The sequence below is a fragment of the Galeopterus variegatus genome, unplaced genomic scaffold (genome assembly GCF_000696425.1).
Source record: "Galeopterus variegatus unplaced genomic scaffold, G_variegatus-3.0.2 Scaffold11537, whole genome shotgun sequence".
Classification (NCBI taxonomy): Eukaryota; Metazoa; Chordata; class Mammalia; order Dermoptera; family Cynocephalidae; genus Galeopterus; species Galeopterus variegatus.
The window spans coordinates 80,588-101,719 of NW_007737648.1; the positions used below are offsets into that span (position 1 = coordinate 80,588).

A 21,132-nucleotide genomic window follows, 5' to 3' on the forward strand; every position below is an offset into this window, starting at 1 on the left:
AAGCTCAGAACGTGGGTGACCACCCTGACCGCATTCCCGTGGTTTGTCCCTTCTGTGAGCATGGGCGTCTGGGCTGTGTCATCCCACTCTTACCGGGAGGAACCCACAGATTCTTCCGGAGCTGCTCCCGTGAGAGAGGGAAGGTTCTAGCTGGCTGTGTGGACTCACCTTATGTCACCTCTCTGAATCCCAGTTTACACTGGTGCAAAGTGAGTTGCTTTAAGAATTATAAATAATATACCTAGATTATATCTCTACTGGCTTGCAGTAGAGACAGCAGCATGATCAGACTAGCTTTCCTGCAGCTAGCAATTACAAAAATTAGGAAAAATATAAAAATATATATTTGGAGGAGCTGGGGAGTAGTGGAAAGCTGAGAGAAACTGGAGAGAGAGTCTGTTCATGAGGGACACACATCGGGGGTGGGATTTCAGTGCTCATGGCCTTTTGCTTAAGGCTACTTCCCCCTCCATGCAGAACACAGAGGTATCAGAGGACAGAATGTGGGGCCGGTAGAGCAGCCCGACGTTAGGAGGGAAATGCTGGAAGAGAGGGTCCAAGCAGCTGGAGTCCCAAAATCTGCATGTAAAATCCACCTAAAGCCTTGACTGGCCAGTAAACCTCACGTGCACAGGCAAGTCCCTAAGGTTTCCAACAAGCAGCAGCAGCAGCTGGACACTGGATTCAGCAGCTGGTCTATCCGCGGCCCACTGCAGGGAGACAGGGTTTGAAGCTTGAGTTCAACCAAATTAGTGTTAGGACAACAATTGCTCTTCAGAAGAAATTGTGAGATCCAGAGTCTCCACAATGCATCATTCATAACATCCAGTGTCCAATTTAAAAAAATCACCAAACTTGCAGAGAAACAGAAGAAAATGATTCATGTTCAAGAAAAAAGTCAATAGAAGCCAACCATGAGACGACCCAGATGTTGCAATTAGCAGCTGTATTAGTCAGGGTTCTGCAGAGAAACAGAGCCAGTAGGCTACACAGAGATATGTAAGAGGGTTTTATTACAGGAATTGTCTGATGCAATTATGGAGGCTGGTGGTGTAATTCAGTCTGAGTCTGAAGGCCTGAGAGCCAGGGGCCAATGATGTAACTCTCAGTCTGAGACCAAAGGCCTGAGAGCTGGTGGGGGATCGGGGGTGGGGGGAATTGGGGTAAGTCATAGAGTGTGCAGACCAGGGAACCAGGAGCTCCGATGTCCAAGGCAGGAGAAGACGGATATTCCGGTTAAAGAAGAGAAACCGAATTTGCCCTCCCTCCACCTTCTGTTCTATTGGGGCCCTCACTGGATGGGATGATGCCTGTCCACAGTGGGGAGGGTGGTCCACCAATCCAAATGCTGATCTCTTCAGAAACACCCTCACACACACACCCAGAAATAATGCTTTACCAGCCATCTGGGCATCCCTTAGCCCAGGCAAGTTGACACATAAAATTAACCATCACAGCAGCTTTTGTAAAAATGGCCAAGGACTTAGATGAAAACATGTGACAAATGAATGGACGGATGGAGACCCTCAGCAGAGAAAGAGAAACTATAAAAAAGGGTCACGTGGGAATCCCGAAACTGAAAAGCATGATACCTGAGATGAACAGTCACTGGATTCACTCGATAAAAGGTTGCAGGTGGCAGAGGAAAGAGTGACTGAACTTGAAGACAGTTTGATGGAAGTTATATACTTTAAGTAACAGAGAGGAAAGGAGATTGGAGAAAATAAACAGAGCCTCACATGGGTGTGATTGGAGTCCCAGAAGAGGAAGAAAGAGTGAAGGAGGCAGAAAAAAACATGGAAAAACAGAAAGACCCAATCCTTTCTAAATTCTAAAACGTCTATGATAAAACTACAAAATATTGCTCAGAAAATTAAATAAGACCCAAATAAGTGAAAGTGTATACTATGTTCATGGATTGGAAGATGGTATTAAGGTATCTACTCTCCCTGAATTAAGCTAAAGATTCAGTACAGTTCCTACCATGATCCCAGTGGCTTTTATTTATTTTTTTAAAGAAACAAACAAGATGATTCTAAATTTTATAGGGAAATGCAAAGGACTTTAAAATAGCCTAAACAGTCTTGTAAAAGAACAAAGCTTGAGGTTTTACGCTTCCTGATTTCAAAATTTTTTATAAAACTAAAGTAATCAAGACACAGCAGTATTAGCATAAGAATAGATGAATATATCAATGGAACAGAATAGAAGGTTCCAAAACAGACTCAAACTTACAGGGTCAATTGGTTTCTGTCGAAGAGATCTAAGCAATCCAATGGGAAAAAGAAAGTTTCTGACAAATTGTTCTGGAACACCTGGATATTCCTTTGGGGGAGAAATGAACCTCAACTCCTACCTCATACCACAAACAAAAATTAATTTGAGATGGATCAGAGACCTAAACATAAACACTAAAACTACACAACTCTTCTAAGAAAATAATGGAGAAAAATCCTTTGTGTCTGGAGGTGGGCTAAAGACAAAATGCCCACCAAACTGAGAAGGTATTTTAAGTCCGAAAAACGAAGGAAGCACTTCCATGCAGTAAGCAAAGATTTTTATTAAAAGGGCAATTACTTGCAGGATGATGGATCAGACGGGCAGTGACCCAGGAGCATTTGCAAAGTTTCTCTGCGCCACCTCCTGGTTGAGCCCAAGTTTACTTAGCAGTTCACACAGCAGTGGAAAAAGCCAAGAAGCAATTACTAACTAGGAAACAGGCTAATGTCACTGACTCCAAATGTCTTATGAGAGTGATTATTATCTTTGGTGGTCTTGTGATGCGGGTAGCTGGACCGGCTGTGGCCGTACCAGTACTTAATCATTAGACCCCTTTCTTTATAGTCAGCAGCTGTCCCTACCTGTCATTCTAACTACCTGGCCTCCTGGCTGCTGCTTCACTTCTGTGGGCAGTGGTCCTGCAAGGGACACAGCTAGTGTTAGTTAGGGGTTTTAAAGATGGAGCAGCCTCACACTTTGTGACTGGAAAGAAAGCAAAGACTTTTTAGACAAGACACACAGGATTTCTTAAATAGGACATGGGACAGAGTCAGGACACCACAGAAGAAAATTTTGATAAATTAGGCTTCATTAAATTAAAAATAAGTGCTTATCAAGACACCATAAGAAAATTCATAGCAAGCTAACGACTGGGGAAGAAATTCACAAAACATATGTGACAAAGGATTTGTGTTCAGAACATATAAAGAACATATTGAATTCCTAGAATTCAATAAGAAAAGGGCAGATCACCGATTTTCAGAAATGGACAAAAGTTGTGAACAGATCTTTCATAAAATAAGGTATACACATGTTCAGTAAGTACGTGGAAAAATCCTCAACACCGTTAGTCATCACGGAAATGCAGAGTAAAGTCCCAGTAATATTTCACTACGCACGCACTCTGGTGACAGAAGAGCTGGAGAGATGGGGAGTGCTTGGAGCTGCACGCGCTGCTGGTGGGGACGTGGGGCGCTGTGGCCGCTGCGGAAGACTCTCACAGCTCCTCTTAAGTTACGCATCACCTGCCCTTTGACCCAGCAGTCCCACTCCTGGTGGAGCTTCATTCCCAAGGGGACAAGAGCGCATGCACACACACGTGCACACAAAGGCTTGACTGCTCGCGTAGCAGCTTTTATTCACAGTAACCCAAACTTGGAAGCAGCCCAGATGTCCCTTGAAAGGAGGATGGATGAGAACAAACTGTCATTCATGCCACTGGTTAGTGCTCAGCAGTGAAAAGGAAGGGGCTTGCTGATGCAGGCGATGGCATGAGCGGATGGCTCTCCAAGACATGATGCTGAGAGACAGAAACAGACAAAATGCCTGGTGCCACTGACGTTCCACAGCAGACGAAACCAATCTGTGGCGAACCACAGTCAGAGGCTGGTCCCCAGGAGGGACTTTAGGGGAGAGGAAAATGGTCTATAACGCGAGAGGGGCGTGGGTCGCGCAGGTGTATCCATTAGACTGGATCTAGGTCTTTATAAACTGAGCAGAACTGTTGTGAAATCCTGTGGGTGGCATTTCGCACTGTGCTCGAGGCACACATACCTACATACAGGTGTGTCAGTTCTGCCTTAAAGCTCGGGCCGGGGCAGAGCGAGGTGGAGGTGGGACTGTACCACTCAGGCACCTTTCTCACGTGCCATCAGTCCACGTGGGCTTCGAAGCATCTTTCAAGTCTCATTTTCCAGGAAGTGTCTCGACCACCCCAGCCTTCACTGTCCTCCTCTTCATCAATCACCGCAGCTCTTGTGTGGCCGGTGCCTCCTGGACCCCAACACCCGCAGCCTGCACCTTGTATTTCTCTCAGTACTTCCCAGTGCTGACTTCCGAGCTGGCACATCCTAAGGTACTCAGGAAATGGGAGCACGTGGCCACTGGAGTGGGAGGCACACAGCACGGGTGTCATCTCCCTGGGACCTGGGAGATCCCGGGTGGCTCACTGGCCCCGGGCTTTCCCACCTGTGCGGTGAAGGGCGCCGCGCTCACCTGGGAACATGAACAATTTGTAACTCAAGAGCTGGTTCTGGCTGCACAGAGGTCTTTGTTGGAATGGATTCTGGGATGGGTGGGCCAGAGGCCTGCAGTCAGTCAGGATGTCCCCACAGTGTGGGGTGAGAGGGACCCCTCTGCTGGCTGTCTGCCATCCCTTTGCTGGAGGACCCCGCGGCCCCTTTCCAGGCCCGGCTTGTAGCCACGTCATCCATTTCATTGGCTCACAGAATATTCAACAAAGCCCCCCGCCCTCACTTCCTTCCACCTGGCCCATGCCCACAGGCGCAAAGCTGGTGTGTGAGTGGACCCGTTTGCCTTCGGGCTCAGCAGCCTGCAGCCCCCTGCCTCGCCTCGGATCCCCACTGCCAGCATCCTCGGTGGTGTGCAGCCTCGCTCTGCTACACGATCAAACTCTGGGGTGGCCGGCTCCTGCCGAAAAACACGCCTGCAGTCCCTTGCCAGGATCCCCCATAACTTCGCAGGCAGAGTGGCAGGGGCTGTTTCCTTGGGGGCAGCATCTGGAGAGACAGGGGAGGTGACATGTGCCATCGCGAGTGACAGTTGCCAGTACAATCGCCAGACCCGCCTGGAGGACGGACCTGCGGGACGGGTCTGTGATAGAACCCACGTGCTCACAGACACCTTCATGTCTGTTCCGAGGGGAGCCCCTGCCGCCAGAGTGTGGGCCCAGCCTATCTGGAGGCTGCTTTGCGCCCCAGAATCTGTTCTGGACGACTGGCGTCCAGGCAGACTTCTCACAGTGGAGGGTGGGCAGGGAGGGGCGAGAAGCGTGGCCCTGAGCCCAGGCTCGGCCCCAGCCCTCTACTTAACCACAGTGTGTTTGTTACTAGTCTGCAAAATGGCCACAGTGCTGTCTCTTTGTAAGGATTTTGTGGGGCTAGGAAGCCTAAATGTTTTTCAAGTGCCTGGTGCAGGCATGGCACCCAGGAGCGTGGCACATGGGTAGCTATTCATGTAATTGTCCCAGGGTTCTGTTAGCTTGGTCTTGCCACGTGTCATCTGTCGCCGGCTAGCTTCTGTGCTCCGGCCGGCTTTTGGCGTCCTCACAGCTGCAGTGGTGCAGAAAGTCAAGGAAAGCACGGCGGCCTGCGCTTTCGCCTGGCTCACTGGCGGGCTGCGGGCGGCAGGCTGCGGGCTTACCCAGTCAGGGGGCTGAGCCTGCCCTCCAGCACCCCCTAGAGAGAGGCCCTCCCGGGGGAGGGGCCAGGGCTTTGATGGGACCCTCAGCTGCAGAGGCCTTCCTTGAAGATAAGCACGCCCTCCCTCTGTCAAGTAGATTTTGAGTGATCTTCCCTGACCCCAGCCCAAAAACGTGACAGCTGATGTTCAAAAGTAAGGTTTGAGTGACGCCAGGGCAGACTGCTTGGCTGGGGATGCCATTCGTAAACTCTGTGAGCCTCCATCCTTCGTTCCTCTGCATGCTGGGCTGGGGCAGGGAGTGCATCTCTGTATTTCTGTGCCCCTGGAAGTGAACTTTGCCAGGCCGTGCTTGAGGCTAGCCAGCACAGAGCTGAGGGCACGCAGGGCTGGCCTCTGAGCCAGGCTGCTTGAGGATAGACCCATCTGCAGAGCTGAAGGCCCTGATCCACCTGGGCCTGGGGTGGCCCCTGCCCCTGAGCCTGGGGCACGGTGACACCCCAGTGGGGCCTGTGGGAACAGGTGGGTGGTTGGATTGGCTCATTTGCTGATCTGCTGAGCACCTCCATGTGTCAGGAGTGGAGGCTGAGAAGGGGCGAAGAGGTTGTTGGTGCAGGGAGGAGACGGGCTTATCAACAGGCATTCACATAATCATTGGAAATGCAGCCAGAGGAATCACACCAGGACATGAGCGCCTGGGACAGTCTGGATCACAGATTGAGGGGGGATGCCCGAGGGCCTCTTGGAGGAGGCATCCCAAGACCTAAGTCCTGCAGGCAGAGGGGTAACTCGGAGCCGAATCAAGACACAGCCGTGAGCTGAAACAAAGCTTCGTTGAATTAAAGCGTAGGTGGTAATTCCCTTGGTGCTAGTTTGGGAAGGCACATCACAAGCTTTCCACGCTGCCTCCTTAGTGCCTGACGTGGAAGATATCCACGTGTGGGCTCCGTACCCTTGACCTTCACACCTCTGCCGCGAGGACCATGGAGACCCTGGGCTGAGCTGAGGGTGCGGGGCTCTAGATCACAGGCATGGGCCAGGGGAGAGGGGGTTGCAGTCTGGAGCAGGAGCTGGGCACTCCTACTGACTAGCTGCGGGAGGGTTCTGGTGCTGGCAGGGGTCTTGTCCCTGGGCCTCTGGTGTGTATCCCCAGCATTTACTAAGGGCTGGAGAAGTCAGGGCTTTATCCTGGTAGGTCCTTCTAATATGAGTGTCATGTAGGCAGCAGGCGAAGCGTGGGGTGACGCTCTCTACACGGGCTGATTCGAGTCCACAGAGGCCCCACGGGGCGGGTGCCCCACCCCATTTTGTAGACGAGGAGACTGAGGCCGAGGCGGGTGACTCCCCGAGGCCCCTTGAGCTGTGTCCCCTCAGTCAGGTGCCTGGTCCTTGCTTTCCTCTAACCCCCCTTCTCCTTGCAGCGAGCATGACCTGGGGGAGGACATCTACGACTGTGTCCCGTGTGAGGATGAAGGGGACGATATTTATGAAGACATCATCAAAGTGGAGGTGCAGCAGCCCATGGTAAGCCCGCCCCCTGCCTGGCCTTGCTTCACAGACTCTGAGCTGATCCTACATCGGAGCCACCGAGGGGAGCTGCTCCAGGTGCAGGGGACATCAGAGGGTGCCCCCCATGGTCCTCCCTGGTCCCCATGGGGTTCCTCTATGGAGTATCCTTGGAAACCCTTCCTTGCTCCCAGCCTGCTTCATGCCCTTCTTCTCTGTGGAGATGTTCCAGGGTGTCCCAGATGTGACACTGTGGCCATCGAGACCCTCCGTCCATGTTGTTATGGAGCTCTCCTTCCAAGGATTTGCAGGGTCCTTAGTTCTTCCTGCCCAGGGAGCCTTAAAATAGTAACTCCACGCTCATTCTAACACAGCACGCCTCGCACTACCCCTTTGTGCAGGGAGCGGTGAGGGACACTGGCTGAATCAGCAGCTGTGCGTCTTTTATGTCGCGAGCATATTAGTTTCCGAGCAGGCGTTGGCAAGTAATATCTTGGACTCCAGTTTGCTCCAGCACGAGTTTATTGCCAACAGCTGCTGTGCAGAAGGCGGGGTCGGGCCAGGCTGGGAAGGGAAAATGGGACCTGGTGGGGCAGGCCCCCAAGCCTCTGTGGAGATGCCTCTTGCCACCGGTGGAGGCTTCTGAGGCCATTCACTTTTGTGGAAGAAACGGGAGGCTTCTCAAAAAGCAACTTCAGTGTTTTCCTTCGGTGTGGGAGGAACCAGTGGTGGCGGAGAAACACAAAGCTGGGGACACAGGTCCCCAAGGGGGCCTTTCGAAGAGGCACATCTCATGCTGATGGTGTCCGGCTGCAGCAGTGGCTTGTGCTGGGGGGTGCTGGGCTGTGGTCTCATGCACCCAAACTTTACTCTCCAAACAGGTTTCTCATTTTGCCCTGAAAGGACCTGAAGGTGGGTTTCCTTCCCTCCATCACCAGGGGTCTCACTCAGGAGGTGATAGGTCCTTGGTGGCGAGGCAGCAGGACTGAGAGCCTGTGGTTCCCAGGGAGCCTTGCAGCCGGCAGCTCTGCTCCTGAGCCTTCCGGGGCAGTCTGTTAGGGGACGGGAAGGCTGAACCATTGCCCCCCACTGCCGGAGGCCCCCCTCACCTCTCCAGAGCTGGCTTGACACGTCCTATGACAGCCTAGCCAGCCTTGTGGCTTTGACAGTGCGCCTGTGGGTGCAGTGGCCTGAGGTTGTCTGGAGCATCTCTCATCCCCCTCCCCTGGGCCATGCAAGCTCTCTCTCTTGAGAACCCCATCTGTGCCTGGCCAGAGACCACAGAGTGGGCACTCCCTGGAGCCCGCTGCTGTCCCTGGTCCTGAAGCCCCTGGGGAAGGCTCCAGGGTTGTTTGCAGAACCTGCTGGGGCTGGGAAAGTGGTTGCGCATGTCCTGGGGACGAGCTGGCATCTGCCTGTCCCTCTCTGCCCAGCACTCTGCTGGTGCACTCTCCAGCTGTCCAGTTGATGCAGGCAGAGGGAGCCGGGGGGCTGCTTCCTGCCAGGGTCCTACGAGATAAAACAGCTCGTTTTATTTCCTCTCCTTGTCACGTCTGGAACTATCTGAACAGTCTAAGTAGAAGGTAATGAGGATTGTGACTTCTCCAACAGAAGATAAATCCAGAGGATGGCAGGTGCTGCCCGGGCATGGGGAAGACCAGCCGGGGTGGCCCCGGTCCCTGAGCTCTCTACTTCATGCCCTACCACGCCGACAGGAAGGGCTCTGATGCGGCTCTGGGGCTGTTGTCTAATCAGGGAGGGGTGTCCCTGATGTCCCCAAGCACAGCTTGGGAGAACAGCGTCAACACTGCTAATTGGTTCTGTCTCTCATTTATTTCTCCATGCTTTCAGATTAGGTACATGCAGGTAAGTGGCAGGTAAGGGAAGGCCAGGGGGGCGTCCTACCAGCGCTGACTTCACAACCTTTCTGGGAGGTCTCAGGCCTCCTTGAGAAAACTCAGGATCCAGGGAGACACCATCATGCACACATGGTTTCAGGAGGATCATGGGCCCTCAACACCCCCATGAAGCCCCACAAGTAACAGTGCCACCTCAAGAGTAACAGTGTGGCCCCAGGCCCCTAGAGTAACAGTGCAGCCCTGAGCATTAACAGTTCAGCCCAAGTGTTAACAGTGTGACCCCAAGAGTAACAGTGCGACCCCTAGAGTAACAGTGTGGACCTGACGGTAACAGCCCTGAGGGGTAATTGGCGCTGGGACCTGTGCTCTGTGGCTGGTGGGGCCTCAGGAAGTTGGTTGTCACCACTTGCTGTATGCAGGGGACATTCTGCACACAGTAAGTGCTTTAAACGAGTCACACCTGCAGTATGTGCTGGAATGGTCGGTTTCTGAGGTCCTTGCACTGGTCTGGTGAAGAACTGAGATTCAGAATCAGGGAAGTGGGGTTCTAGAAGCCTCTGTTCCTACCTTGGTGCTGTCTCCATGTCACATCTCTTCCCAGTGCCTCAGTTTCCTCATCTGCAGAAGGGAAGGGATGGGAAGGGGTTGGGCTCCTCCTGCCTCCCATCTGGCCCTACTGTTTCACGCTCGGCAACCTCGGGGCCAAACCCGAGGAGGCATCCTCTTGGGCGGGTTGGGGCATGTGGCCTGGGGTCTCACAGCACAGGTGCACGGGTGGCGGGGCCCACGGGGACCCTGGCTCACTGCCCGTGTCCTCCCTCTAGAAGATGGGCATGACAGAGGACGACAAGCGGAACTGCTGCTTGCTGGAGATTCAGGAGACTGAGGCCAAGTACTACCGGACCCTGGAGGACATTGAGAAGGTGAGGGTGGGCTTTGGCCGTGGGGGCCAGGGCAGGGCTGCGGTGTGTCTGAGACCCTCCCCCAGGTCTCCTTCTCTGAGCCTAGATAGGGCGTAATCATGGTTCCCGTTGCTGGGTGTGCTCTGAGCCAGCACTGAGCCAGGCTCTCATGTGCACCCCCTCTCCTCGGACGCCTTCCCTCACCTCTGCCCGGCGTCCGCCTCTATAAACCAGTGGTGGGGAGTGGTCTGCACTGGGACGTGGTTGAGCCTGATGACCTGGTCAGCTCTCTCCCGCGTCCAAGCTCCTTCCTCTCCGCCAGCCTGCTGAGCTCGAGAGGGCCCCGGCCAGGCCTTCACCTGCCCCCACCCCAGCTGGTCTCCCACGGGCACCTGGCCAGCCTGGCTCAGGCATTTCCCTGTCACTGTGTCCTCAATGTGGAGAGCCAGGGCTTCCCAGGGTGAGAAACCCACCACTATTTTCAAGATACAATCTTATTGGCCATTCTCTCGTTGTGATGTAGAGTACAGTGTGGCCATGAAGGGGACACTTAAATGGGTCCTTTACTGTTTAGGGAAGTGGGGAGGCTCCAGCCAGGAATTCTGGAATGCCCGCTTTGCTGCAGGCTGGTCTTGCTCTGGCCTGGGCTCCCCCCCAGCAGGCCCCTGTGCCTGCCCTTCAGCTCCCTGACCTGGCCTTTCTGCAAACACCAGGCACACCCTGGCCCATGCTGTCCCACTCCCTTGAAACCCTTCCCATGCTCACCCCAGCAGAGTCCCGCTCCTGCACATCCTGGTTCTGACAGCATCAGGTCAGCCCCTGCCAAGGGCCCTGCAGTCTCTGTGTCCCCTCCCACGTACTTGCAGCCCAAGTCCTGTGGCAGAAAACAGGTGGGCTCCAGTGGTCTGTCTCCACCCTGTCCAGGGGGCACTGTGCCGTCTGGGGTGGAGGAGGGAGTGTGCTCGTAAGTCCTATGTGACCCTCCCCTAGCCGTAGCAGGGAGGTGTTGCTACGCCCACATCACAGCTGAGGAATCTGAGTTGCAGAGGCCAGTGCCAGCCCCTCATCTGAGGCCAGGGCCCACCATCCCGGCGCCCCTGCGGGTGGAGAGCACTCTTTTGATAACAGTGTTGTGCTCTGGCAGTGAATGCTGGGTGTGAATCATGGCGCTGTCCATCTGAAAAGGCACCCTGGGGTGGCGGCCTGGCCCCCTGGCTGCAGCCCTCTCATCTCCAGCAACACCAGCACCGCCCTGGGCTTGCTCATGTCCAGCCCCGAGTGAATGGCCTCCGTGGGGCTCTGCTTGTGTCCCAGGTGTGGACTGTCACCAGGGCCCCCCCCACATTCCGCACTACACTGGCCATCGTGGAACAGAGCCTGGGTAGCACCAGGACTCCATGCTGCCCGGGGAGCCCCCAGCACCTCCGTGCGCAGCCCACGCAGCCACTCCTCAGGGACCCACCAGCCGGCAGCCACAGCCTGGAAGGTGGTGGGTGTCCTCCGGGCCCAGGCGGCAGTCCGGACTTCTCTCTTCCAGAGCTACATGGGCCCCCTGCGGCTGGTGCTGAGTCCGGCGGACATGGCAGCTGTCTTCATCAACCTGGAGGTAAGGCCCGCCTGGCTCCTGGCAGGCTCGGAGTTGGCTGCTGCTCCGATGTCAGGCAGGCTCATGCGCTGCTGTCCCCGGGAGCTTTGAGAGCTATGTCCCTGCCAGCTCCGCAGTTGACTCATGGCTGACTGGTGGCAAGAGGAGAGACACCGCCCCCTTCTCTGGGGACTTTGGCGTTAGGAGCTGGAGGACAAAGTTTCTGGCTGCGGCATGAGAGGACCTCCTTGCCCTCTGGTGGGCTTGGCACAGACATGCGCGGCCCTGGAAGGGGCACCGGAGCCGCCGAGGACTGTTAGGTTTTTGTCAGCAGCTGGAGAGAAACGTGTCCCTCCCTGCCGTGAGCAGCCCCCTCGCCTGCTCTGTGGTGTCTGCACGCAGCCTGTGAAAGGCAATTCCCTGTGGGGAGATTCACCTCCACGTGGTCGGCAGAGCGGGGGTCAGGAGGCCACACATGGGTGGGCTGCCTCTGGGAACACTTGCCCCGGCGCTTCCCCTTGGCCTAGCACCGCAGGAGCCAGCAGCCAGGGGTGCGGCTCTGTCCTGCCTCTCTCGGCCTCTCACTGGGTTGAGGGCTGGGCTGTGGTCACGCTCCCCTGGATGAGGCTGTCCGAGGCCCTGGAGCTTCCCGTTCTCTGTGCTCTTGACCCAGAGTTCATCCTGCTATGAGCCATGACCAGGACAGATGACCACAGACAGAAAGGGAGCTGGCAGAGGTTGGGGAGGCCAGGGTGCTGCCTGCTGGTCACCCATCTGCTCTGTGTGGGGAGACACACCTCCCCCAGGTTGAGGCCCTGACTCTGCACTGCAGAGAGTCCATCCCATGCAGCCCTGACCAGGGCCGCTGCTGAGAGCCTCTCTGCCCCCACATGCATGGACAGCCCCGAGGACACTGGCTGAGAGCAGCCGCTGTGTGTGCCCCCATCTTGTTCTGCACGAGAGCCTGCCTGTGTCAGCCACTGCACGTCCAGACGGGCCGATGCTCCCCTTTGACCATGTAGTGGTCTCCTCCGTGTACCCGTCGCTGTGGGACTTTGCAGCTGAATTGCACCCTGGCGTTGACGGGGATGCGGGTGTGGGCCCAGCTCCCAGGCCTCTCACGTGGAAGTCCTTCACGCTTGATCTTAGCCAAGAGGCCGAGAAGCGATCACATAAAAGTCCTAAACTGAAAGGGCAGGACTGCAGGGTGCGTTTGGGGTGCAGAGAGCACCCTCCTCGCGTGGGCGGCCTGTTCATGCTCTAATTGCTCCTGTTCCTCCCAGGACCTGATTAAGGTGCATCACAGCTTCCTGAGGGCCATCGACGTGTCCATGATGGCGGGGGGCAGCACTTTGGCCAAGGTCTTCCTTGATTTCAAGGAAAGGTGAGTGTCCAGCCTTGACGGCTCCTCAGCCCCTCCCTGCCTGTGGGGCCTCAGGAAAGTGTCTGGGCTTCTCTCAAGACCCACCCTGGGGACAGAACAGAGAGGTGGGGAGAGAGTGCGCAGGTGGGAATCTCATGTGCTGGCGTCCTGAGGCAGATGGCCGCACTCCCCCGATGTCCTCACTTGTAAACCAAGAACACTGCCTGCCCTCCCCGACCCATCACAGCCCGGAGGGACGCCCATGAGCGCAGTTTAGATGGGAGGGGTCTCATGGGGGCTCCACAGCCCCCTGTGCCTCTTGCTTATGTGGTGTCTTGTGTGGCTGACTGATGCCTGTGACGTCACGGCTCAGCGGTGGCAATGGTCCGGGGAAGCTGGGCACCCTGGAAGAGGCCGTCCTTATGAGCTCTCCACCTGGGCGGGGAGCTGGGCATGGCACGACTACTTCTGGAGAAAGACAGAGCCCAAACCCACTCCACACAGGTCTGAATGGGGCTTTGGGGACACCAGACTGGAGCAGTGACTCAGTCAGCAAGACAGTGTCATGGCGGCAACCTTGGGTACCAAGGTCCCCAAGGCTCAGGCCACTTTTCTGCTTTGCCACTGACGATGTGTGACTCTGCGCCTTGACTTCCTCATCTGTGGATTAGGGGACAAGGATGGCATCTGTTCTATACAGAATCCTGAGGGGAACGGGGACTTAGCCTGAGCTGCCAAGACAGCTGGTGATGCCCAGTGAGCTGCTGCCATGGCCGGCAGGAGGAGGGCCTGGGCCCCAGGGAACAAGGCGGGGGGTGCAGGGCTGCAGCCACGGGCACAGGCACTCGGACATGGGGAGACGTGTGGAGATGTGTTTCTGGAGCCCGCAGGCGCCAGGTCCCGGCTCTTCCTATTGCATCCCTGTCTGGTCTCCTCCAGGTCTCCGGAGCTTTCAGGACAAATGTCCATGAAGCCCGGGGGAGTGTAGATGTGATTAGTCAGAATTCTGTAACTTCCTGAACCTGCGGCGGCCCCTCTTCCCCCGTGGAATCTTGCAGGAAGAGACCAGGCCAGTGTCTAGAGGCAGACATGGTGCTGGGCCTTTGTAGCACCACGAATCCGCCTGCCTTAATCATGCCCACCAGGTTGGCTCCCGCCACTGCCCCGGGCTCCTCGTCCAGAGCCAATATTGTCAACGGGGGGGGTTGCAGCTTGTTTAAAACAAAACATCGCTGTCAGGAGGCCTCCGTGCGCTTGCCCCTTCTTTGCTTCAAGCCCGTCCGTCTGTCCGTTTGCATCCCCAGGTGATGGAGGTGGTGAGAGCTGGCCTTCTGTCCTGCTTCTGAAGCTTCTAAGTAGGCGTGTAGGGGCGGCCTTCAGTGTGGCCCTGCCGTCCCAGCGGGAGGTCTCAGGCCTTGAGGATGCCGACAGGCCTGAATCAGGAGAGGGCCTGGACGGTGCCTCACGCTGTTGGAGGCTGGGGACGTGGCGTTTCTGGCCACTGAAATCCTAGGAGATCCATCAGGAGACAGTGACTTGCTTTCAGTCACTCAGAATATTTGGAGAACGAGCCAAGGTGTCTGTTAATAGCCCCTCAACCTGGCTGCTTGTCAGAGCCTCCTGGGAGCTTGCTAGAAATACTGCTTCCTGGGCCCACTCTGAAGGGTCTGATGCCTGCTCTGGGGAGCTGTAGGAGGCCCCACAGGGGAGGTTGACCATGTGGTCCTGGGTGCACACATCGGGACCCTGGGTCCATCTGTCTGTCATTTGAAGGAGTGTCGCCAGTATCTTCCACCAGGTGACTGTCAGCTCAGCCCAAGCCCTCCCTGCTGGGGTGGCTGGGGACAGTCCCAGGGCTGGATTCTCAGGCTCCTTCACCCGGGCAAACCTGAAAGTGCCTCTCCATGTGCTCTGTAGCTCCAGGCAGGGAACCATGTCCCCTCCTCAATGGGGAAGGATCCCAGAGCCTGCTGTCCAGGCGGCCCTGGGTTGGGGAGTTTCCAGAGACATGAGAGAGCAGGCAGTGCCTGTGGACAGGTGGCAGTGGTGACCAGGACAGCAGACAAGGCCCCAGCAGGTGTGAGCACACTGGCCAGCCCCTGGGAGGGGGTGGGGAGCAGGACAGCTCCCTAACCCGCCACCAACAAGGTGTTCCTCTCAAGTGGCTACAAGCCAGTGTGCCAGTGCCAGGCGAGTTGACAGATCCTCACCCAGGTAGCAGGCATGGCAGACCTTCTCAGCACCCTGTTAGTGCTGCCCCTTGGACGGGGAGGGAGGCCATGGACAAAGCATGGCTTGCTGCAAGGCCCATTAAAGATCAAGGCTACAGGGCAGGGACATCTGGCTGGGTGACCGAGGGACACATGGACAACCTGCCCTCCCAGGAACCTCCACATCCCTGGCAAGGGCTTGGGGCCTGTCCTGTCCCCACAGCCCAGATCACCTTTGAAAAGACTCGGCCACATTCTCCACGCAGGATCTTGCTTACGTAGCCCCTCGGACCTGTTTCCTCTGGGGAAGGGCAGCGTCTCCACCTTCCAGGACTCCCCCTGGGGGTGCGCTGATTGCGTGCCCGGCACAGGAGCTTGGCAGGCTCTGCCACCCGGCCCAGCGGGCATCCAGGGCCCAGACCCGTCCGTCAGGGTCCATCTGGGAAAGGAGCTGGCTGCATTTCACCGAAGTCCATTCACCAAATCACTGGGGTTCTCTCCCAGCCTCTAACTTTTCTCCACTTTCTCTTCTCATTTTGGAGTCGGCCCCAAGGTCCTGACGCTCACTTGCTGACTATTCCACAAGCATTTATAGAGTGCTTGCTGTGTACAGCTCCTGAGCACTGGGCCAAGGACGCTGTGGTGAACGGAGCAGGCCCGGCCCTCGCGGGCAGGAGGGGTGAGAACCAAATCCACAGACAAGGAGCCCATCGGGGCTGGGAGCCCAGGAGATGCGCGGGGCTGGGGGCACACAGCAAGGACGGGCCCCCTGAGGACAGCCCTGAAAAGTGGGGGCGGGTGGGGAGCAGCAGCTCGTGGGACGGTCCCAGCGGGAGGCAGGAGCGAGGTGGGAAAGACGAGGTCCTGGGGAAGCAGCGGGACCAGGGCCAAAGTGGCCCCAGCGGGCGGCCGACGGAGGAGAGTGAAGAATCCCAAGTGTGGAGGGAAGAAGTTGCGTAACACCCAGCTTGATGAGGCTAATCCACTGACTCCGGAAGGGCTTACTGCGCCGGACAGCCCTCCGTGTGATAATGGGGCCTTCAGAATCGAAATCAGCTTCCAGCAGAGCACCCATTCAAACCACTGAAGATCACATTGAAGACAAGGATCTATAATCCGAACGTCAGTGACAAGGGACAGGTCTGTCTGCCAGTAGTTAGTGCTGAAAACTGGAAGCCAGCAACCCAAACTAAGCAAGTAATCCAGTCCCTCATAGCACTGGTGACCGACCCCCGGCCTGAGCACCTCATTCGTGACCTAGCCAAACAATACTCTTAAGGGCCATAAAAAAATTCTATACGAATTCTGAAGAGTTCACAAAGGAATATGGGGAAAAGCAACCTGCGGACTAAAACCTGCCGTGAGTAATTCCAGCAAGCATGAGCAGAGACCGCAGGCAGTGCATTCAAACACCCTGCAAAGCAGCACTCTTGCAAACTGACACATGCCACCGCCTGGCGTTCGCTTGTGGCAGTTGCTAACTTTCTACAGTTTTCTTAATCAAAAGTGGTTTAGGTAGCCTGTAGAGAGAGTATTAAAATTTTAAGATGTTCTATTTAAAAAGAAAAAAGGAGGTTCACTAAGACATGATTGGAGTGCTCTGCAAGGGTCTTCTATACTGAGGTAAAGAATTTAGAATTATTTTTATTTATTTATTTATTTATTTTTTAAAGGATGACCGGTAAGGGGATCTTAACCCTTGACTTGGTGTTGTCAGCACCACGCTCAGCCAGTGAGCGAACCGGCCATCCCTATAAGGGATCTGAACCCGTGGCCTTGGTGCTACCAGCACCGCACTCTCCCGAGTGAGCCACGGGCCGGCCCCTAGAATTATTTTTAAATGAGAGCAGGAGGGGTCCACGGAGGGATTTTAGTGGCAAGATGCTGGCAGCTCATCATGGATGAAGGGTGGGGTAGCATCCAGGTGTGGCATGAGCAGCACCGAGTGGCAGAGGACAGTCACCTCCCTCTTTTTGAAGGTTATGCTTCTGTTAATGCAACCTTGGTCCTTAGATGAGGCAGAAGGTCCTCTTAGCCTTGTCATGTGGGCCTAAAATGGGCATCTCCACACAGAGGGAGGCTGGGCCTTGGAAAGGAGTCTGTATTTTGCAGATCCTGATGTAAGAAAAAGCCACATCATTTTTTTCTGTGGCTGGGGCTGGCCAGCCTGGGCCTGGAGCCTGAGTTCCAGTGCTTATTTCGGGTAGGTCATGCGGGATGGATGTGGGGCAGTAGAATTACGCAGCGAGCCGGCCTCAGGATGCTGGCGGCCAGCAGGAAGGCCATGGACTAGCTTTTAAGAGGAACTCTCTGTGGAGCTCTGCACAGCACTGTCCAGAGAAACGCAGATCAGAGCAAGATTAAAGGCGACTTCCCCGCCCTCCTTCAGGGCTGTGTGGGCTTTCCCTGCGTGTTGGGAGATAAAGAAGAGACAGGTGATCCTGTGACTTTGGCATGCTGTGACTTCTGGCTGCTCAGAATCTAAAACCAACAATGCTGCTCTTCTGATGTGAGTTCCTTTCACAGGATCTGACCTCAGGCCCAAGGCTTTGTGGACCCAGGGCAGGCCTGCGGGGAGAGAGTCGCCCCCATACAAACCTCTGGAGCCCCCAGCAGGTTTGCTTGGCTGCCTCATCTGGCAGGGCTGCCCTTGGGACCCTCTGAACTTGAGAGGCCTTTAGCTCCTGCTCGGTCAAGTCCCCATTTCCCAGCTGAGGAAACTGAGGGTGGGAGAGAGATGGCGACTTGGCTGTGGTCCCAGCCTGTTCTGCATCTCCAAGAACACCTGAGCCCACAGCCGGTGTCCCTCCACCTGCCCTGGGCCTGGGCAGCACGTGAGTTTGGGATTCTGTGGATGAGAAGCAGAGGGGATGCGAGGAGAGACGGGGGCAGATCAGAGTCCCTTCCAGAAGGTGCGTTTGTGCTCTCTGTAGTGGGGTCAGAGTCCAGTGCTCAGAAACGTACGTCACGCCAGCCTCGTGGAAATATATCCTGAGCTTGTGTCAAATATCCGTTAGCTCACAAATGAGGGGACTGGACGGAGGGGGAAGCTCGCTCAGAGGGGCGGGGGGGGGTGAGGTGGCAGCCAGCTCTCTTCCCTGTCAGGACACATCATCTGCACCTGGACAATCTCTCCGAGGGCGCGTTCAGCTGGAGTCAGGCCGGCTGGTTTCCAGGGTGCTCTGGCTGGCGGGACCGAGGATGCACCAGGTTGTGTGTGTGCGTGTGTGTGTCTTATTTCCAAGTTTTGGATAACTTTCTCAACAGTGGTAGATGTTTGTGGTTAAAATTAAGGCCTGTAAACTTTCACTTTCTTAACCAACTTTCTCCAACCGGGATAAAATCTCACTGTCAGTTTCTTTGGATTTTCAAGGAAAAGTCAAACCGGCCCCTTTGGGACCCTGTGGCTCACAGGGCCGGGCGTGGGGCAGACTCTCGGAAGTGCATGGCAGGGATGGAGGATGAAGGGTGTATGTGAGTGTCCTGAGGTGGCCGTAACAAATGACCGCAAGCAACAGAGTTCAAAATTAGTCTCACTGGGCAGACATCCAGGGGTCACAGGGCTGTGCTCCCTGCAGAGGCTCTAGGGGAGGGTCCTTCCTGCCTCCTGCAGCTGCTGGTGGCCCCAGAGTGTCCTCAGCTTCTGGTGACATCACTCTATCTCTGCCTCCATCTTCCCATGGCCTTCCTGTGTGACTGTGTCTCCCTTTCTGTGTCTTATGAGGACACCGCCTTGGATCTAGGGCCATCCCAGTCCAGTCTGATCTCATCTTGATCCTTACCTGGATTGCATCTGCACAGACCCTGTTTCCAAATAAGGTCACATTCTGAGGCTCCGGGTGGACATGCATTTGGGGGTCGCTGTTTGACTCACTACAGCCGGGTCCCGGCCTGGTTCCTCTCCGTCTGGAGCTGCCCCCAGGGCTGGAGGGGGCTGTGTGCAGCTGCTGCCGTCTGGTCTGCAGTTGGGTGGGTGAGCGAGGGCTCAGGCCCTTGAGTGTCCTTCCAGACTCAGGGGGAAGAGAGTGCCCCTCGGCAGAGGCCTCACCATGGGGCCCGCAAGACTGGGCTTGGGAACCATGGGGATTCTCAGTGGAATTTGGCCCTGCCATTCACTTGCTGGGCAGCCTTAGCTGTCACCTCTCTGGGCATCAGGGTCTCCGTCTTTCAAGTTGTGTTTCTGTGAGGATGCGGTGAGGCCAGGTGTGCAGTGCATCCCGCGGCCCTGGCCCTTCCAGGTCCTTCATGAAAGTTTTCCTCTCCTTCCCCAGAAATGGCTGTCCCACTTGCTGTAAATGGCTGTGGTTGCCTTCTGCCCAGATGAACGGAAACACCTCTGTCCAGGCTTGTGGTTACAGCTGTGTGCAGGGCTTGGTGCGGGCCAGGGCTCTGGGCTGGATGCTGGGGTGTGGGGAGGAGGAGACCCGTCCCAGGAGCTCAGAGCTGGGGTGGGGGTGGGTGCCCGGTGCCGCCTCCACCACACTTTGCACAGGACTCTCCCCAGAGGTCCACTGACCCGTCTCCTTGTTTTTCCATCTGGCCCTACTGGGCCCGGGGGCAGGAGGTGGGGAGGAGAAGGTGGCACCAAGGTGGAGGTGGTGGTAGGGTCCTGACGGATAAGTAGAAGTTTGCTGGGTGGGGACGGCTGCCAGCCTGGGACAGCGGCCAGCACAGCCATGCTGTGGCTAGTGGGCTGGGTCCTGGCGGGGCAAGGACAGTGGGGTTGAGACCACTCTGCTTGCCCCTCGTCCACCAAAACTTGGGCCCAGACAACCAGGGAAGCATGGATTTAAAGGAGGTCCATAAGGCTGGCACGGCCCACTCTGGAGCTGCTGGGCACTAGACGTGGAGTTTTCTGCCTGGCTTCCATCGGATGCTTTTACTGCCGCATGGAGACGTCTCTGATGGGGACGGGTCGGGGCCATCGCTGGGGTCAGCTCCCCTAAAACACAAGCTTCCGAGTCTGATAGGAAGCCAGTGGGCAGTGCAGCGTCCACACGATCCTGTGTGTCTTGTTGTGAGTGCCCCTGTCATGTACCTGGAGCCGCCAGCAGCAGCGATGACAGCTCCGTGTGGAGAGGACCCCTCCATGGGGGTTTGCTCCACTGGCTTCTGCCTCCAGGCAGCCTGGGACAAGGGGGACGGGCTGAGGCTTTAGGGTTCTGGGGTCTCCCTGGCCTCCCTGCTGTGGTTCTGGTCCACAATGTGTGGCAGCCCGAGGACCTAGGTTTTGGGGTCAGTTACGGCTGGTTTGAGTCCCTTCATGGCTGTTGGCCAGCACAGAGCCTCGGGCAAGTCCCCAGGCCTCCCTGAGCCTTGATGTCCCATCAGTGGACTGGTGACAGCTCCCAGCTCAGACCACGGCCCCGAGTGACACCTGGTGGTGTGCCACGCGTCTCCCGTGCAGCTCCGTCTGCTCTCACAGGGCAGGGCAAACACACTGCCCGTGGCGAGGGGCTGGACGGCCGTCTGGAGCCAGGGTCTTGTTGGGTTTATGTTCCAGGCTGGCCCAGTGTCCGCCTCTGCTCCTCTCCCTCCTGCCCTTGCCGGGGGCCTCTGAAGCTTTTGTTCATTTTTTAAAAAGGGACAAAGTCCTTTTCCCTAATTGCTTCCAGAGATGATAGATTTTAATCAACTTATATATTAAAAATCTTAATTTAACAGCAGACTCATTTAAGTGAAAAACGAGGCATCAGGTTCTGGTCCACAGTGGCTCCTGGTCAACCAGCTGGGGCGGCTGGACACTTTGCAGTGATGGGGACATGCCATGTGGGCCCCATGCCCACTTCTGCCCACCCAGGACCTGGCCGTGGGGTGTTCTGCCTTACTGTGGCTGGGGAAGGTGAGCTTTTATGCTCGTTTCAGGGCTGGAGATATAGGCTCTCAGCCTGTCGATGCTGCAAACTTCTCTGCAGGTCAGGGGTGGTGACAGTGAGCATCTCAGCGTGGCCTGAGAATGTGCCCACAGCTCGACCACGCATGCAGGTCCTGGAGGATCTTGGGAGCCCCTGACTGCATATGACAACAAACCCGTCTGAGCATGTCAAGA

General features: G+C 56.1%; 1 protein-coding gene across 1 annotated transcript in view; it reads left to right on the forward strand.

Moving 5' to 3' along the window:
* Window positions 1-13,861, forward strand: part of LOC103610664 (guanine nucleotide exchange factor VAV2-like) — an 81,267-nt gene extending 67,406 nt beyond the window's left edge. The window contains exons 5-10 of the mRNA XM_008594780.1: window positions 7,080-7,182; window positions 9,016-9,030; window positions 9,848-9,946; window positions 11,463-11,531; window positions 12,794-12,894; window positions 13,813-13,861. Of these exons, the coding sequence (XP_008593002.1) occupies window positions 7,080-7,182; window positions 9,016-9,030; window positions 9,848-9,946; window positions 11,463-11,531; window positions 12,794-12,894; window positions 13,813-13,861 (436 nt within the window). The remainder of the gene's footprint in view (window positions 1-7,079; window positions 7,183-9,015; window positions 9,031-9,847; window positions 9,947-11,462; window positions 11,532-12,793; window positions 12,895-13,812) is intronic.
* Window positions 13,862-21,132: the final 7,271 nt, after the last annotated feature.